At 37.9% G+C, this 20214-nt stretch overlaps 1 protein-coding gene across 1 annotated transcript in view; it reads right to left on the bottom strand.

Moving 5' to 3' along the window:
• Positions 1–19206, bottom strand: part of TBC1D8B (TBC1 domain family member 8B) — a 79677-nt gene extending 60471 nt beyond the window's left edge. The window contains exons 1-2 of the mRNA XM_036270471.1: positions 19077–19206; positions 1561–1671 (exon numbers count right to left, since the gene is read on the bottom strand). Coding sequence (XP_036126364.1) covers positions 1561–1671; positions 19077–19206 — 241 coding nt within the window. The remainder of the gene's footprint in view (positions 1–1560; positions 1672–19076) is intronic.
• Positions 19207–20214: the final 1008 nt, after the last annotated feature.

The following is a 20214-nucleotide window of genomic DNA, read 5'->3' as shown; positions in this document are numbered from 1 at the left end:
GGCCAGTTTGGCTCAGCGGTTAGAGCGTCGGCCTGCGGTCCGGAGAGACCCGGGTTCGGTTCCCGCTAAGGGCACGTACTTTGGTTGCAGTTTGTCCCCGGCCCTGGTTGGTCATGCGGGTGGCAGCCACTCGATGTGTCCCTTCACGTCGATGTTTCTCTCTCTCTCTCCCTTCCTCTCTCTCCCTCCCACTCTATCTGTACAAAAAATAGAAAAATATCCTCGGGTGAAGATAAAAAAAAATAAATAAAAAAAAAATTTATTGAAATTGCAAAATTGCCTATTTCCTACAATTCACTTAGAATTGTACTCATGTTATTAAAGTCACCTTACCAAGTGTAATCACTTTCTTTAATGAACTACAGATAAAACTCATGGGAAAATTTTAAGGCCTTTATTTTGGTCCTTTATGTACAAGGAAGCTTCATTAGTAGGTAATTACTATATTTCTGCATCAGGTCAACAGGAGGATTAAATTATATAATCATTCTTTTAAAAATAAAAGTGGAAAGGACATTTTTTTTTTCTAAATAATTTCTACCAACCAAATTTAGAATTCAGGTTACAGACCTCGCATGATATCAGCAGGTGTAGTGTCTTCTTCATATAGTTTACATGACATTCAATTTCAGAGAGCCAGGAGAAAATGCTCACCTGCTACGCTAAAGGAAATTTAGAGGGAGATGCAAAAAACAAGCCACACATCTTTAAAAATTAATTGTATGCTGTAGCTATATGTTCATGCATATGAACTATTCAAAATCACATGAATTTTTTTTGAAAAGTATATCCACTTGAGAAGAGGAGAGGAGAAAAGAAAAAGACAGCCTTTCAACATTTAAAAAGCCAAAAATCTGGGATTCTATTTTAGACAAATATAATGGCATCATAAAAAAAAAAGGTAACAAACTGTCATGGTGTTTTTTGAAATTTTGCGTTGCTTTATTAGGAAGAATACAAACAGCTCCAGGAGGAATGAATATGTAGCATCACCTGAAAGATGTCCTTTCATATTTCAATATTTCAAGGATGGAATGCCTTTTGTGAAAACGTAGGTGTGCAACTAAAAAGTATTCAATTTTTCAGGCTTACAAAACTTTCCTAGGGAATGACTCTTAAGTTTTGGGCTTGATTCTCCTCATCTGAGTTATTACAGCTGAAACAAAGTATTTTATGGGGATGTTCTAATTTTTCTTACAGCTGAAATGTATAAATGTGAATTTCGAGTGTGGCAACTCAAGTGTGGTTCTCATTTTCCTTACAGGTGAATCAGGAGGAATATGTTGAAGAATGGAGTTATAAAGCAGTAGCAATACCAAAATTTGCTCAGAATCAGCACTGCTGGAACACACGTTTCAGTTCCCTCACACTGATCAATGTTTTAAAAACCGTAAAAATCTGTAATCCTTCTTAAATAACAATTAGATGTCTTCCTATTCTCTCAAAGTACAGTTGTACATTTAACTCTTTTCTAAATCAAAACAACTTGGGAGTATAAATTTATTCAATTAATTAATGTCCTTATTTGTTTGAATTATATGTTTTAAAAATCACACTCACCACAAGCAATTGACAGGTAAACTTGAGAATCTGGTGTCTGGTGTAGAATACGAAATGGAGCTACTTTGGCAGTAGAGTCTAAGACTGAATCAAGAGTCCCAACCAGAAGCCCTGTTGTAATAAAGACACTGTTGAAATAAGGATTTTACAAGAGATGAAACCAGTAGTAACTTCATATGACAAAAAACAATGAATTTACTTTAAAAAAATATCTAGCTCAAAGTTTCCTTATAGAGACCTTTCTTAAAGAAAAAATATATTCTGGATGAAGAAATTATAGTGTTCCTATGTGAGGAGTGTTTGAGAAAATGATCTTTTAATAAAATAAGTCAGGTTCACTTGCCCAATCTCAAGATATATTTGCAATATAGATATCCTTTACAAGGTTGCGTATATAACAGATAAGAACGTAGATGCTGGTACCAGAGACTACCTGGTTTTGAATCCTTGCTCTGCTCTGTCAATTACTTATGTCAACTTGAGCCAGTAGTACTTAACCTTTTCTTCATTCACATTTGCAAAATAGGGGTTAAAAGAGAACCTACCACAAAGCGTTGTTGTAAAGATAAAATGAGTTGTTATTACATATAAAACACTTAGAACAATGCTTACCACGTAGTAAAACACTCAATGTTAGCTAACACTGATGTAAAAAAATCTTAACTATTTAAACAAGATAAAATCTTAGTTAAAATGCTTAGGTGAAAGGATTTTCTAAAAACAATTCTTAATTCTTCATTTGGAATTCAAGGTTTTGATCAGTTAGTTCCAGTTTAATGACCTGATTATATTTCCTACTACTCCCTAGAACAAAGTTTTCTGTTTTCTTAAACAACCAATTAATTTCTCCCCTCGGGCCTTTGTTAAGCAATCCTAAGAAAAGTCTTCTAGCCCAGTCCAGCAAAATTCAACATTTTCTTCAAGACCTGCTTCCCCCATGAAATATTTCCTGACAACCCCAAGCAATAATGTTTTGCCTTTTCTCTGATTACTTATAGCATATAAAGTCTATACAACACAACCTACCATTTTGATTATTAGTCTACTTATTACAACTACTTTTAAGTCCTCCAGGTATATTAATCTTGTCTCTTTATCTAGATTATTAGTTCTCTGAGGAAATAACCACATCTTCTACATCTGGGTTTGCATCTTTTTAAAAATATGTTTTTATTGATTATTTAGACAGAGGAAGGGAGAGCTAGAAACATCTATGTGAGAGAGAAACATCAATTGGCTGCCTCCTGCATGCCCCCTATTGGGGATTGACCCCAAACTCAGGCATGTGCCCTGACCAGGAATCAAACCAGGACCTCTCGGTCCATGGGAGGACACTCAATCCACTGAGCCAAATCACCTGGGCTGGGTTTGCATCTTTAGCTTTCAACATATTTTGGGGCACAATAGGAGCTAAATTGTTGATTTAACTGTATCAATGGGATGGCTGAAATATATAAATCCACCTTTCTTTTTAGAAATTTTGATTGGTTGTATGTTGGTTTTGCTTTATGGGGCATTTCTCTTTAATTTACATTACAGATATTTGAGAAAAACATTAAATCAATTATAAAGTAGGTTTTTGACTATTTTCTTATCTTTATACACTTAAAATGAGTTAAAATTTCAAGCAAGCTTTGAATGTGAATATGGGTAAGGTTGACAGATGTGAGGTAGGAGGTCATAAGCTTAGAAGGAGGCAAATTAGAAGAGTAGGAGATAGAACAAGGAGATAAAGAGAAATTTGGCTCAGCAGAAAGGAAGGGGTAGAAGAGTGGATGTAGAAATTGGTAGAGAGTAAAAATAGGGGTCACAAAAGCAGCATAGTATCAATTAGCAAAGTCACAGAGGGTTTTGATAGTGGGAATAAAGTATCAAGGGAAAAGATTTTGGCAATAACAATACGTGCAGATTATAGATAAAAGAAGTTATCTGATATGAAAAAAAGTTACCATATGAATTAAGACTTTACTTAAGAAAGAGAAATGAGAAAATCCAGACAAGAACTTAAATTCTAAAAAAGGTTTCAAAGAAGTATTTTCAAGGAAAATCATTTATTTCACCTTTACCACACTTTCAATAAAACTAGCTCAAATCCAATTTCCTTATTTACATACACTAGAAAAAGGTAGTAGTAGAAGAATAGTAAAAAGACCAAAGAGATAAAGAAAATTTTGACTCAGCTGAGAGAGAACACTGGGAGTGTGGATGTGTGAGAGGTAGAGATGGAAGGACAGGCCACAGATAATCATTCCTGAGTAACATTATAACAATTAGTTCTCTCAAAGAATGAGACTGGGGACAAAGTGGTCAAATTCACTGGCAAGAAAGGTCATTTCTTTTTGCAGCAGAAATATTTGCAAGATAGGTGGCTTACACCATATAGAAAGGAAATTGCTCAGTTTTTGTAAGTGCATGAAATCAGGCAGTTAGCATAAAACTATGCAACAGATAATTTGGAAGCTAGTTCTAAAATACATTTGTAGTCACTTGAGAAACTCTTCCAGCTCATTAAGCTTTAATCAGCAAATCTCTGCAAGTCATTCAGGAACTAATATGTGCCAATATCTGGGTTTTAAAAGTACAATACACCAAGCTGACAACTTTGGGTTGCTTTTCCATATACACAGAGATTCATCATCTGACAGCATGAACACCAAAAGTTATAAATCAGCCTACACAAGACATTCTTTAGCCATAGTAAATTGGGAGAACAGATACCATCTCTCAGCTGCATGGCACAAAACAAGAGATTTAAAAATAACAAGAAATTCAAATCAATATTTGAATATCTATAACTGAGTAAGGTACCAATGTTCTAGACCCTGATAAAGGCCTATGGGGTTTTGGTAGCATCCTGCCATACAAGTAATACCAAACTTCTCAAGGAAAGTCACCACCATAATTGATGTGAAATACTTTTTATTAAATGACATGGCTAAATAACAAAAAAGCAAGGTTCTATGACTTTGAAAAAAAATAGGCAATTTGCAGGTAATGATTATTTTTTATGAACCAATTATTTTATTTATTGATTGATTTTAATGAGAGAGGAAGGGAGACAGAGAGAGAGACAGAGAGAGAGAGAGAGAGAGAGAGAGAGAGAAATATCAGTCTGTTGTTCCACTTATTTATGCATTCATTGCTTGATTCTTTGTTTTTTTTTTTTTTTAATCCTCACCTGAAGATATTTTTCCATTTATATTCAGACAGAGCGGGAGGGAGGGAAGGAGAGAGAGAGAGAGAGAGAAAGAGAGAAACGTTGATGTGAGAGAGACACATCGACTGGTTGCCTCCTGCACAACCAGAAGAGAACCGGGTACCGAACCGCAACTGAGGTACGTGCCCTTGACCAGAATCGAACCCAAGACTCTTTGGTCTGCAGTCCAATGCTCTATCCACTGAGAAAAACTGGCCAGGGACATTGGTTGATTCTTGTATGTGCCCTGACCGGGATCAAACCACAACTTGGACTTGTTGGGATGACACTTTAACCAAATGAGCAACCCAGCCAGGGCCTGAACCAATTCTTTATGACTGGATAGTGATATAGCACCACTGACTTTACTGATGAAAAATATACTAACAGGTCATATAGTCCAACCTCCAGCATATTAATCTCCACTGTAAGATCCCTGATAATAAAGCCTAGCTTTTCCTTTATAATCGCAGAGTTCACTTCTCCCAAGGCAGCCTATTAAATTGGTGGGGATTTCATTACTAGGAAAGTCTTTCTAAAATATGAAAGGATTTATATATATCCAAATGGAATAGTCAAGGCTGGCTTCATGGGCTTCATGACCTTTCCATAGGTCCCCATGCTCAGAAGGGCCCCTTGCTTGGTTAAATGCTCTGCTGTCACCACCGTGAAATTCTTAATTTTAAATAAAGAGGTCTGCTTGTTCATTTTGCACTAAGCCCCACAAATTAGGTTACAGTAGGTATCTCCGGGCAGTGGAATAATGGGTAATAATTATTTTCTTTTTCATACTTATACATATTTTCTGAAATTTTTACAATAAACATTTTTAACCTTTAAGATAGAAAAATAAAGCTTCCTCTACACACTTATAAAAGGAAGGTCATTCTTAGAATTAAATGCTACTTCTTGCTGAGCCAGTGTGGCTCAGTGGATTGAGTGTCAAACCATGAACTGAGAGGTCCCAGTTCGATTCCCTGTCAAGGCACATGCCTGAGGTTGTGGGCCAGATCCCCAGTGGGGATAATGCAGGAGGCAGCCAATCAATGTTCTCTCTCATCAATGTTTCTATCTCTCTCCCCATTCATCTCTCTCTAAACTCAATAAAGAAAAAACATGTTTAAAAAATAGATTGCAAAATGGCAGCAAGCAGAGTGAATGGAAGCTACACAGATTGTCTCCCAGGACCAAACTGGAATTACAACTAAAATAAAGACAAATCAATGAGAAAAAGCAACAGAAAAGCGGCTTGTGAGGATCATATAACCAGGGACACTGAGTAGATCCTGGTAGGACTGGGGAGGCGCGAGAAGGGGGCTGGGAGCCCACAGACAGCAGCGGCCTTAGCTGTGAGCAGCACCCTCGGGTTAAACAACCAAGCAGCTCCACAGCACAGAGCCAGAACAGACGCTAAAACAGCCACAGTCACTCACCTTCGGCTCCGGCAGAGGGAGGGCAGACTGGTCTAAAACTGTGTGGGGACACTTGGGATTTGGAGGGGGCTCAGAGCTTTTGCTGAGTTGCAGCCATGTAGCACGGTGGCCATCTTACTCCTTCCCAGGGCTCTGGGGAGAGGCGGCAGCCCCTCCCTCAGAGATTCAACCCCACCCAGGTGGGCCATTGAAATGCAAATTGAGGCTCAATAACAACCAGCATCTGCCCCATCCTCCAGAAGTCCCCTTAGGCTGAGCACCTGAGGGAGTTTTTCATTCAACTGACAACCCAAGGCTCTTCAAGAAACAACTGCTAATATCCTCCAGGCAAAAAGCTAGAGGAAAACTGTACCATGCCTGGGCAAGCAACTCTAACCAGGAAAGTAAGACTTGACAGTGGTGTTTAAAGTGGGTCCTCCCTCGCTCATCCAAACCCAGGAGAGGGAGCCACAGAGAGCAGAACAACAACACACACAGGGAAAATTTGGCAGACTCCAAAGCCCACTGTGATAGCCAAAATAGTAAAACACAGAAACAAAAGCCAAATGAAAGAACAAGAGACCTCTACCGAAGATGAGATAAATGTGGAGCAGATAAGCAAGTTAACAGAGCAAGAATTCAGAGCCATGATCTTGAGGAAGCTCACCAGCATGAGCAAGGACATACAGATGTTGAAAAAAACCAACTGTAAATTAAAAACCACCAAGAAAAAATCAAGAATGTCATATCAGAAATAAAGAACACACTGGAAGGTCTAAACAGCAGAGTAGAGGAAGCTGACGACCGGATCAGTGAATTAGAAGACAGGGTAGAAAAAAATCAACCAATTAGAAAACCAAAAGGAAAAAACAATTAAAAAACAGGAAGACAGCTTAAGAGAACTGTGGGACAACTGGAAACATAATAATATTCGCATCATAAGAGTCCCTGAAGAAGAAGAAAATGAGCAAGGGTTAGAGAATATATTTGAAGAAATAGTGACAGAAAACATCCCTAATTGGGTGAAGGAAGAAGGCATTCAAGTTCAAGAAGCACAGAGAACCTCAAGTAAAAAGAACCCAAACAGGCCCACACCAAGACACATAGTAATTAAAATGCCAAAAATTAAAGACAAAGAAAAAACCCTAAAAGCAACAAGAGATAAGCAACAGGTTACCTACAAAGGAAACCCCATAAGGCTCTCAGCGGACTTCTCAAAAGAAACACCACAGGCCAGAAGGGAATGGCATGAAGTAATCAAGGTCATGAAAAACAAGGATATGAATCCAAGACTACTCTACCCAGCAAGGAAGGCTGTCATTCAAAATAGAAGGTCAAATAAAGAGCTTCCCAGACAAAAAAAAAAAAAAAAAAGGCTAGGGGAATACATTAGCACCAAACCAGCACTGCAAGAAATGTTAAAAGGGCTGCTGTAATTAGTAGAAGAAATAGGAAGAAAAATAGAACCAAACTAAACAAAAATGGCAATAAATAAGTACATATCAATAATCACCTTAAATGTAAATGGACTGAATGCTCCTACGAAAAGACACAGAGTAGCTGATTGGGTAAGAAAGCATGACTCATCTATATGTTGTTTACAAGAGACCCACCTCACAACAAAAGACTCACATAGGTTGAAAGTGAAGGGATGGAAAAAAATCTTCCAAGCAAACAGAAAGGGAAAAAAAAAGGTTGGGTAGCAATACTCATATCTGATAAAATAGATTTCAAAATGAAGGCCATAACTAGAGATAAAGAAGGCTACTACATAATATTAAAAGGAAGATATAACCTTGATAAACATATATGCACCCACTAGAGGAGCACCAAAATATATTAAAAATCTTCTGGAGGACTTCAAAGGACAAATCGACAGCAATACAATCATAGCAGGGGACTTCAACACCCTGCTGTCACCACTGGATAGATCCTCTAGACAAAAAATTAGCAAGGAAATAAGACACTCTAAATGAAGCAGTAGACCAATAAATTTAATAGATATCTACAGAGAATTACACCCCAAAACTACAGAATTCACATTCTTCTCAAGTGCACATGGGACATTCTCAAAGATAGACCACATGATAGAACACAAACTAAATCTCTACAAGTACAAAAAGACTGAAATCATATGAAGTATCTTCTCAGATGGCATGAAACTAGAAATCAATTGCAACAAGAACATGCAAAGACATTTGAACACATGGAGGCTAAATAGCATGTTATTGAACAATGATTGGGTCACTGAGGAGATCAAGGAAGAAATTAAAAACTTCTGGGGAACCAATGAAAATGACCACACAACAACACAAAATCTATGCGATGCAGCAAAAGCATTTCTGAGAGGGAAGTTCATAGCACTACAGGCCTACCTCAAGAAACAAGAAAAATTTCTAATTGACTCTCTAACATCACAACTTAAAGAATTAGAAAGCAAACAAAAGGAAAACGCTAAAGCAAGTAGAAGGAAGGAAATAGTAAAGATCAGAGCACAAATAAATGACATAGAGTCCAAAAAAACAATTCAAAGGATCAATAAAACAAAGAGCTGGTGTTTTGAAAAGATGAACAAGATCGATGAACCCCTAGCTAGACTCACTAAGAAACAAAGAGAGAAAACCCAAATACACAAAATCAGAAATGAAAGAGAAGTAACAACTGACACCAAGAAATACAAAAGATTAACAAATACTATGAACAATTATATGGCAACAAATTCGACAATCTAAGTGAAATGTACAAATTTCTAGAAACACACAGTCACCCAGAACTGGAACGGTAAGAGATAGAAAACATGAACAGACCAATAACAACTAGGGAAATTGAAGATGTAATCAACACTCTCCCAGAAAACAAAAGCCCAGGCCCAGATGGCTTCATGGGGGAGTTTTACTGAACATTCAAAAAAGAACTAACACCCATTCTCCTCAAACTATTTCAAAAAATTCAAGAAGAAGGAAGACTTCTAAACTCATTCTGTCTGAATAAAAATAAAAAAGGAAAAATGTCCTCGGGTGAGGATAAAATATAAATAAATAAATAAATAAATAAATAAATAAATAAATAAATAAATGCCATATACGAAAGGCCTACAGCCAACATCATACTCAATGGGCAGAAACTAAAAGCATTTCCCTTAAGAACAGGAAGAAGACAGGGATGCCCACTTTTGCCAGTCTTATTTAACATAGTACTGGAAGTCTTAGCCACAGCAATCAGACATGAATAAAAACTAAAAGGGATCCAAAATGAAAAGGAGGAAGTGAAACTGTCATTATTTGCAGATGACTCAGTGATCCCACTTCTAGGAATATACCCTAAGAAGCCCGAAACACCAATCAGAAAGAATATATGTACCCCCATGTTCATAGCAGCACTATTTACCATAGCTAAAATCTGGAAACAGCCCAAGTGTCCATCAATAGACGAATGGATAAAAAAGCTGTGGTACATATACACATGGAGTACTATGCAACTGTAAGAAAGAAAGATCTCTTATCCTTTGAGACGACATGGATGGACCTGGAAAGTATTATCCTAAGTGAAACAAGCCAAGCAGAAAAAGACAAATACCACATGATCTCACTTATTTGTGGAATATAATGAACATAACAGTCTGAGGAATAGAGTAGACCCAGAAACATGGAAGTAGGGTACAGACTGACAACCCTCAGAAGAGGGGGTGGTGGGGAGGGAAGAGATAAACCACAGAATTTTTATGCATGTACACATAATCAATGGACATGGACAACAAAGCTGGGTATGGGATAGGGGGGATGGGGAGGAGGGTGTCAATGGGGTAAGAACGGAGAATCATCTGTAACAAAAATAAAATTAAAAATAAAATAAAATAAAAAAATATATACACTTAGCTCTTTCAACTATTTGTTCTATGAGATTGTCTGGGCTTCTTTTATTTATTCTACCATTCTCTTAACATATCTACTTGTCAAGGTCTTATAAAATGTGTCAGTCCAACCTGAACAGCAGATATGGTCTGAACAACTGCAGGTTTTTTATATCGTGCGCTTCATGGTTCTATTAATGTAGTCTAATATCATACTACTTTTTCTTTTTTAGCTACTACCCAATCTCAAATGTAAATCATTTGGAGGAGTTTTTGAAACTATTCAAGCTAAAGTTTTCAAACTACAAAAGCCCAGAAATTCTAATTTAATTCATCTGGGGTAGGAATTGGGTATTGTATTTTCCCCTTAACTTTGTGTTACAAAATTTTTCAATCATATAAAAAATAGAGATAATATCCCTGGCTGGTTTGAGCATCAGCCTGCAGACCAGAGAGTCTCGGGTTCGATTCCAGTCAAGGGCACATAACTCGGTTGCAATTCGGTTCCTGGCCCTGGTCGGGGTCACGCGGGAGGCAACCAATTAATGTGTCTCTGTCACATCAATGTTTCTTTCTCTCTCTCCTTTCCTCCCTCCCTCACACTCTATCTGAAGATAAATGGAAAAGTATCCTCAGGTGGGGATTTAAAAAAATAGAGATAATAATATATTGCAACTTCTATGTGCCCATCACCTAACTTGAATAATTATCGTCACTTTGTCAGTCTTCTGTCATTTACCTCATTTAAAGTAAATCCCAGATATCATATGATTTTACCCATAAATGCTCTAATGTCATTTAGTTTGTTTCAAGTTTCTCAGTTCAATCTAACATGAAGCCAGTGTTGAGAAACTGACCTATGGTAGTAATCATTCCTTTCAATTTTCAGACACCTGCATATTTGATCAACCTTTCTTTTTTGTATTAGGTGAATTATAATGATAAACAGGTAGGACCAATGGTTGAGTGTTGGAGGAGAGGCCATTACAACAGTCATGGCTTGAAGATGGTACTCATTATCAATGTGCTAGTTTAGTACATTTTAGTTTGACAAATGGCTCTTTCTACCTGTAAACCAGAGTGAGGGCATGATGTAAGGCAATAAATACTACTCTAGCTGCACAACAAACTTCCTAATTACAAGCAAGATTTATTTCTACTTTAAGTAAAATGCTGAATTATAAATGTCCATAATCTTGTCATTAATTGCCATGTTCACAAAGTCAAACAAGTACACTTTTACTGAATTTTTCTATAATCTCAACTTCATTAAATGTTAATGAACAAAGTAGTACACTGCCAACACACTTAGTAGGAAATACATTCAAAATTGGAAAAAGTAGTGTTCTCAGTAGACATGTGGGTTTTCCTGATTCTACTGCTTTTGCTACCAGATCTAAGTCCTTAAAACAGCACTATAAATGCTTATTTTAGAATAATCTAATAGCCACAGTTGGAATTTTGAAAGCTACCAACGTAAAGAGCAATGGAAAACAGTTAATAATAATTCTTTTTTTGTCCTGTTTTCCCTCTCCCTGAATTTTTAAAAGACATTTACTTGAAAACTGGAAATATGTAAGCATGCATTTCCTTCCCTAATTGAAATCTTGCTCCAGGATTTACAAAAAAAAAAAAAAAAAAAAAAAATTAGTGAAGTAACTGATGCTTAAAATGGCAGATTACAATGGCATGTGCAAAAAATAAAAAAATAAAAATGCATGATTATCAATCAAACCCAGCTACATTTCTAAAGACTAAAACATAGGAAACTATAAGAATTGTTACCATCTTTATTTACAGCACCTTCTTACATGTTAAGACTTATACATCAATGTACAAAAAGAGTAGCCCCAGAGGAAAGGAAAGAAAATAGCATTTGAATTCCTACCTGCAAAGCAACAAGTAAGTGTGGTTGCAAATGAATAAATTCATATACAGTACAGCACTTTGAAAACATTATTTGGAAGAACTAAATCTGACCATTATTTTGGTAAGTTTAAAACAAGAGGACAGCCCAGCCGGTGCCTCTCAGTGGATTAAGTGTCATCCCATGGACTGAGAGGTCCCAGTTGGATACTCTGTCAAGGCACATGCCTGGGTTTGATTCCCAGTGAGGGGTGGACAAGGGTAAGCCAATCCATGTTTCTCTCTCACATCGATTTTTCTATCTCTCTCTCCCTCCCTCTCTCTCTAAAAAAATAAATAAAAACATATTTAAAAAAAGAGGACAACAATTATAGTGATAAAAATCAACAAATGTGATTAGCCCTTGTTTTAAAAAGTCACTTCTTTTTTTTTAATAAGGGAAAAAAATAAGACCTTCTAGACTGGAGTGGAAAGAGCTATGGAAACAAAAATAACAAAGGTTAAATTCTCAGGTCCCTTTAATTCTTTATCTCAGATTTTCATCTTCCATAGATGAGGTCATTTGTTCTTTAACCTTTTCTAATTGCTAAGGGCACTATCTCTTGATTCTCATTTTTGGCTTTTGAACTATCATATTATTCTTCCCACTTAGAATGTCTTCCCCACCCCATCCCAGATACTGTTAGTGCTCAAAGATAGATGATTTAGTTCAAAAACAATCCAAACTGGTTTTTGGCAAATTTTGCCACAGATGTCACACTGAAATTCTGCCAGCAGAATACCACCTATTGTTATTAACCACTGCTTTTAGGAAATCTTTGTATCATTTAACAGGACATCTTTTCAGCATACTTTACACTAGAGCTGGCCTTGGAAAATTGCTTTTTGGGGTTTCAAATACCACTTATCTGTAACTATTTAGAAGCCACCAAAAATAGACTGATATTACTGACTACCCTAGTAATTATATATTTCTTTGCTTACCTGTTTATTATCTATCCATCTCATCAGGTTATAATCTCTGTGAGGGTAGGAACCCTTTCTGTTTTATTCTGTATACCCAATATCTAACACAGTAGTTAGCTACCAACTCATTTCTCAGCTTCCCTTCAGAGCAAAATTCCTAGAAAACATGATGTATATTCACCCTGCCCCCAAATATCTCCTTGGCTCATACATTCTACTTCCTCTGATCTCTGCTCATACGTCATCTAAGAGTCCTTCTCAGACCAAATTTTTCTAAAATAACTTCTCTACTCTTATAATTTACTTTGCTTTTCTTCATATCACTCATCACCACCAGCCATATAATACATTTTTGTTTATTTGCTTTCCTCAACTAAACTGCTAGCCCCATGAGAACAGGCATTTTGTTTTGCTCATTGCTATTATCGCCAGCATCTAAAACTGGTTTTTAGAAGGCAACTGTAATTATCTGTTTGATGAATATATCTTGTTTCATCACATTTTCTTTTATGCTTATATAGCAGCAGCAAAAGGTAAAAAACTGGGCACATTTTCTAACATAAAGGTAATATAAAATATATGTCATAACTGTACAACATGGTAAACATTACATTGCCCTTTGTTATTAATTTTTAGCTTACTTTACATTCATAGTCCTTCCACAACTGTCCAATAGAAGCATGGGATTTCACAGCTAAATCATTTCTTTATTATGTTTTAAAAAACATAACTAAGACAACTAAAGTTATATGTACTTTTTAATACCACTCAGTAAGACAACAGGTGATCCCTATGTCTGTAGAAGCTCTGTTTGAGAACTTCTAGGTTGTGGGCAATTATAGATAAAAAAAAATTAATGCTGCTGTGATATTTTATTCTAATTGTTGTACACTATTCTGATTATAAACCATAAATGTGCAATCATCATCATACCAACATTCTTGAATGATTAACTATAAGTATTTTGCTTTTACAGTGATATCACTGCATGTTGGACATAATGTTACTACCTGAAATCAATTTTATTATACAACATGGGAAAAGTAATTACTAGGGAAAATAGTACTTAACATCTCACTCCTTCTTTAATAGATAAATGAATATCAAATGTTTATGTAGTTGCTCACAGGTTTCAAAACTCACTTGATTCACATAACAATGCTATGAGTTAGGGAAGGTAAGTTATGTCCCATTTTACAAGTGAGAAAACAAAGCCTTTATAAAATAATTACAACTGAATAGAGGCATAAAAATATTAAAGAATCAGGAAAGAGAAAGAAAGCAGGGTTAATACGGTAAGTGGAATTGCTGGACTCAATGGTGTATTCATGTATTTGTGGATTTTGGCTTATAGTTACCTTATTAAATAGAAAATCCCATAGGTAACCCCTGGGGAGGGAAAAGCACACTGTGTTCCTGATTGTCAAATCTTTCTAAATCCCATACACTAATGTACTTAATAGAATGTAGCCCATAATTCCACTCATGTGGTAGCTCCCATCTGCCAAGCAGAGCAAACTGATTTCTGCTTAACAAGCCAAATATGCATAAATTATTTTTAATCACATAAAACCAGGTACTAAATTTAGATGCCATAGAAGAGACATTACCCTTCATCAGGCAAGAGGAACAAGGGATAATGTAAGGTAAATGCAAAAGTCCAGAATGGTGATTTACTTCTCTAAATGAAAGAAAATAACTATCTGTAAAATAATCTTATAGATAACAAAAATTTCCACAAGATATTCCACTCTGCTGGGAACCAGGACAATTAAGTAAGATAAAGTTAGGCTAATGGTAAGTAATCTATCAGATATCCATCAAAAGTGTTTCAGAATTTAGAAAAGGACCTCAGAATTCTAACTTCCAAACTAGTCTCCTACTATAACCATACTAGGGTTCTTTATTGCTCCAATTCCATTATCAGAAAATAATAGAGTTACAAACTCTACAGCGAAAGTCATTACATTGCTGATGGTTATTGCCAATTATCACAAGGCAAGTATGTAAAATCTTTCTTTTTTAATCCTCACTTGAGGACATTTTTGTATTTATCTTCAGATAGAGTGGGAGGGAGAGAGGAAGGAAGAGAAAGAGAGAAACATCAATGTGAGAGAGACACATCGACTGGTTGCCACCCACATAACATCAACCGGGGCAGGGGACAAACTGCAACTGAGGTTTGTGCCCTTAGTGGGACCTGAACCTGGGTCTCCTTGGTCCGCGGGCTAACCCTCTAACTGCTGAGCCAAACCGACCAGGGCCAAATATGTGAAATCTTAAAGAAAGTACAAATATTAACATTTTGAGATGGCCAATATCTTTCCTTCATTAAATAAATTGTATAAAAGAATCTTTTAAAGAAGTAGTATATAACATTGGCTTTTAGCAAACAAATGGACAAAGGCAAGCTTATGGTGGCACACAGTCAAACTCCGGTGGGAGCTAATCTACATGTGGATTTTTGGTAAAGCACAGCAAAACTCTTGGCTTCACAATTTTAAGTAAGAATATTGCACCAGTTTCTTATCTCCATCCCATCCACTCCCATTTACTCTTCCTTGTGTATCTCTAGAATAAGGGATTTGTCTGAAGACATGAATCAAGATTTCTACCACACAGTAATTGAGCAGCCATTAAAATCAGCACACACTTTATTTAGATCTAGACCAAAAACAAAACAAAACAAACAAAACAAAACAAAATCTCTGTTTCGTACCCATTGTTTAATTTAAATGAAATACAGTAGTAGCTCTCTCGTGGTAATTTCAAGCATCTTGACAATCATGCAGAGATATAAACTGACCACAAAAATAGGGCTATGGAGCCCTGGCCGGTTTGGCTCAGCGGTTAGAGCGTCGGCCTGCGGTCCTGAGAGACCCAGGTTCGGTTCCCGCTAAGGGCGCGTACCTCGGTTGCAGTTTGTCCCCGGCCCTGGTTGGTTGTGCGGGTGGCAGCCACTTGATGTGTTCCTTTCACATCAATGTTTCTCTCTCTCTCTCTCTGTTCCTCTCTCCCCCTCCCACTCTACCTGAACAAAAAATGGAAAAATGTCCTCAGGTGAGGATAAAAAAAAAAAAAAATAGGGCTATGGATATTCTCAACATACATGTGTGGTAGAAATCTTGGTTCATGTCTTCAGACAAATCTCTTATTCTAGAGATACAAGGAAGAATAAATGGGAGTGGATGGGATAGAGATAAAAAAACTGGTGTAATTGGTCCATACTTTTAAGAAAGCATGTCAGCCCAACCAGTGTGGCTCAGTGGTTGAGTGCCGAACTATGCACCAAAAAGTCACCGGTTAGATTCCTGGTCAGGGCACATGCCCAGGTTGTGGGCCAAGTCCCCAGCAGGGAGCATACAGGAGGCGGCCAATCGATGTTCTCTCTCATCGATGTTTCTATCTCTCTCTCCCTCTCCCTTCCTCTGTCTCTAAAATCAATAAAGAAAAAAAAAAGAAAACATGTCAAGTGAAAAACCAAACACAGAAAACAAGGAGTTCTTATTTAAAAGAAATGTGCAACAAGAAAACATTTTTTTGTGGTTTCTAATATTCAGCTTTTTTCTTTTATTTATTTATTTAACTAATTAATTTATTTTTGTTACAGATGTTTCTCCTTTTCCTCCCACTGATACCCCTCTCCCCCACCCTCCCAGCCCTGTCCCCAGCTTTGTTGTCCATATCCATTGTTCATGTATACATGCATATAAGTTCTGTGGTTTATCTCTTCCCTCCCCCCACCAGCCCCTCTTCTGGGGATTGTCAGTTTGTACCCCACTTCCACATCTCTGGGACGACCCTGTTCCTCAGACTGTTATATTCATTATATTCCACAAATAAGTGAGATCATGTGGTATTTGTCTTTCTCTGCTTGGCTTGTTTCACTTAGGATAATACTCTCCAGGTCCCTCCATGTCATCTCAAAGGATAAGACATCTTTCTTTCTTACAGCTGCATAGTACTCCATTGTGTATATGCACCACAGCTTTTTTATCCATTTGTCTACTGATGGACATTTGGGCTGTTTCCAGATCTTAGCTATTGTATGTAAATAGTGCTGCTAGGAACATGGGGGTAAATATATTCTTTCTGATTGGTATTTCAGGCTCAAGTAAGAAAACACTTAACATATTAAAATGATTTGATTCTCAAGAATGACTTACTTGCCTACTGTTTTTCAGGAACATGATTATACAATGCATAATACACTTCTTAATGTAGGCCAATTTGGGCAACTGTGGACAAGGGCACCAGAAAAATTCTGGTCAAACAGAATTAAAGGGAACCAAAATATTATGCTGTAACACTGGCTACAAGGACCTATTTAAATATATTCTGACATGTTCTCAATGGATAAGGACAGTGGTTCTCAACCTTCCTAATGCCATGACCCTTTAATATAGTTCCTCATGTTGTATGTGGGTATATCTGCATATGGGCGGACCCGCCTGGAGATGGATAGAGGAGCAGTATCTCGGTTCCTAAGACCACCAGAAATATGTTTTTCTTGTGGTCTTAGGCAACTCCTGACCCCTGTGAAAGGGTCGTTTGGCCCCCAAAGGGGTCGCAACCCACAGGTTGAGAACTGCTGGACTATGAGGCTAAATTACATCACTGGGTAATTATGAACACTGATTCTCACATTTTAATCTGGAAAATATATGCATCTATTAAATGAAAAGATTCCTCTGAGAAATAACACTTGCAACTTTTAACTAGAAAACAACAACAAAAAAAGGTCAATTTTAATGAGGCAATTTTCATTGCCATATTTTCAAGAGAGTCTTTTTAGAAGATGGATAAGATAGGTCTTGAGAAATTTTTCAAAATGTCCTGTGGAATCTAAAAATTCTCTCCACACTAGGGGTAGCTTGAAAAAAAGGAAAAAACAACAAAACAAAACAAAACAACAACGCACATCTTAACAACATAAATTGACTTAGCACCCATTATCTTTCATTTTATCCTCTCAATTGTGTGAGGTAAACACATTTTGCAGAAGAGGAAAAGCAATGCTATCACCTCCACGAATCTTTATCCAATCCTTCAGTTATCTAGTTCTAATTATAATTTAGCTGGTTTACTAGTTATTGGTTATAATTTGCCTGGTTAATTCCTCCTAACCCAACCCTCTCCCATTTATCAGGATTATGAGCACTTCTTAACCGTCGTTGTACCCTGTCATTCCATGCAGCACTTAGTAGGTGCTTAAGGTTGAATGAAATAATTTATCAAATGTCATTTAACAAGAGATGAGAACAGGACTAAAATACAGGGTTTTGGATTCTGCCCTCTTTCTGCTACATCACACTGCCTAAATTAAGCCTGGTTCGCCATTTCAAGGCCACAACACCAAACTAGAAATTGTCACGAAAAAGAGCTCTGGCCTTTCAAATGTCCAAAACTTTGAATGATTCCACCCTAGACAAGTGGTCTCAAAATAAATAAAATTCTTTAGTGGTTTTAAACACTTGACCAAGGAATAGTTCTTGATTTGTAAATCTAAGAAATTGAAGGCAGGAAAGATTAGGCGGGAAGAGTTCAACTTCCATTTTTTAATTGGTTTGCTTACAATCATGGCTTTGACAGAAGGGGCAACACCACTCAAGACAGGAGTAATCTGTGACGGTTACTTTCAGAGGGTAGCCCAAGGATTTGAAACCTTGGAGACAAAGTAAAAGATGCCAAATTGGGAGAAGTTAGCAATTTGTGAGACGGCTCCCTCGCCCTCCCCCCACTCCCTAATCTCTCATTTGAAGCCAGTCCTTCTGGATGTGATGGGGCTCCTTCCTCTCTCACCATACCCCCCCACCCCAACACACATTTACACTCCTCAGGGTGGTAACTATCAATAGGGGTTTTGTGAAAATTGTTAAGTCCACAACTACCAACTGACCCTGGTCACCAGCCTAAATGCGACCTGTCGAGGTCTAACACTCGTCATCAGCCCCCTCCCCCACGAGAAGCGACAGAGAAGGTACTCTGCTTCTGAAAGAACCCGTCCTCCCTTTCGCTGTCCCATCCAGAGAGCAACTGCTGATCCAGGGATGCATTCCAGGACCCAGGGAGGGCAACGCAAAGGTGGTAGCGGGCGAAAAACCTCAGTCCCTCAGCCTAGGGTTTAGGATCCTGCGACGGATGGCGACGAGTAACTGTTCTCCTCATTACCTTCTAAGTACCAGTGACCACGGCCCCGAGGCGGGTGGAGATGGCCAAAACTTACCGGTGAGCCCCCCACCTCCGTCCTCCCCGTAGCCCCGACGCCGTTGCAGCACGAAGTAATCGTTGGACCTTTCCATCAGCCACAGCTTTAGCGCATTTTTCAGGAGCACCTCCTCAGGCTTCAGCCACATCGCCAAGAACTTTGAACCACCAGCGAGCAGCGACCTAAAACCCTTCTTCACCTCACCCTCCACCCGTCCTTTCCCCTCTACTTTTCCTCCCACCAGTCTTCCTCAGGCGGCAGTGGCTCAGTTTCAGATTTTCCACACTTCCCCCAACCCTCCTCTCCCACGTAGGCAGAGAGATTGCCAATTCCCTCCCACAGCGCTACTGCCGGACTGGGAAATAGTCCCGCTTCTTCATTTCTGGGAATTGTAGTTTCCTACCCGCTTTTCTGTACTCACGCCACTGGAGCACGGGACTACACTTCCCACAATCCACTGGAGAACTAAGTGGGGGTGCTTTCAAAGTGGGTCCCGCCACCAGGTAAGTGTATTTCGCCTATCTGAAATTTAAAGCGGGGTTTTTGTAGGTTTTTGGTTTGTTTGTCCAAATAAGTGAGCCCCAGGTATAAAAGTGTTTCTTCTCATTCTTTTACAGCCGAGGTTCTTAACTACAGAAAAAGTTTCTGGAAATTTGGAGTGAGGAATGGCCCTTTGTCGGAAGCGGCACTAACACCGACTAACATTTAATAAACTCTTACTATGTACTAAAGAGATTTCGCGTAATTATCTCACATAATCTTTATAGAACTCCTGCGAGGTATATTTTGCCCTTAAACAAAAGCGCAGATGGATGAGTGGATTTATCCAAGGTCACACAGTAAGTGGAGTCATACAATTTCTTGTCTAATTCAAAACGTTGCTTAGATTAAGTTCTTTCTGCCCTTGCAGGAAGAATATAAAATCCAGAAGCCACCCAGTTTTCCTCACGGCACATACCCTTCCCTTCCCCCGCTGCCGCCCCAGTCAATTTATTTAACTGCTGTAATCAGCCACAAAATGCCTTGTTAGACTTTCCATTTCAGGATCTAAACTCTTTAAGAAAAAAATTCCCTTTTAGGGCAGCCTTTACTTCGTTGTACCTTGGCAATAATACACAGATGCTTAAACACTAAGGCTAATGAATTCAGTGATTTG

The sequence above is a fragment of the Molossus molossus genome, unplaced genomic scaffold (genome assembly GCF_014108415.1).
Source record: "Molossus molossus isolate mMolMol1 unplaced genomic scaffold, mMolMol1.p scaffold_m16_p_2, whole genome shotgun sequence".
NCBI lineage: Eukaryota > Metazoa > Chordata > Mammalia > Chiroptera > Molossidae > Molossus > Molossus molossus.
The sequence above is the reverse complement of the archived record's forward strand: the minus strand, read 5'-3'. Positions and strand labels throughout refer to the sequence as shown.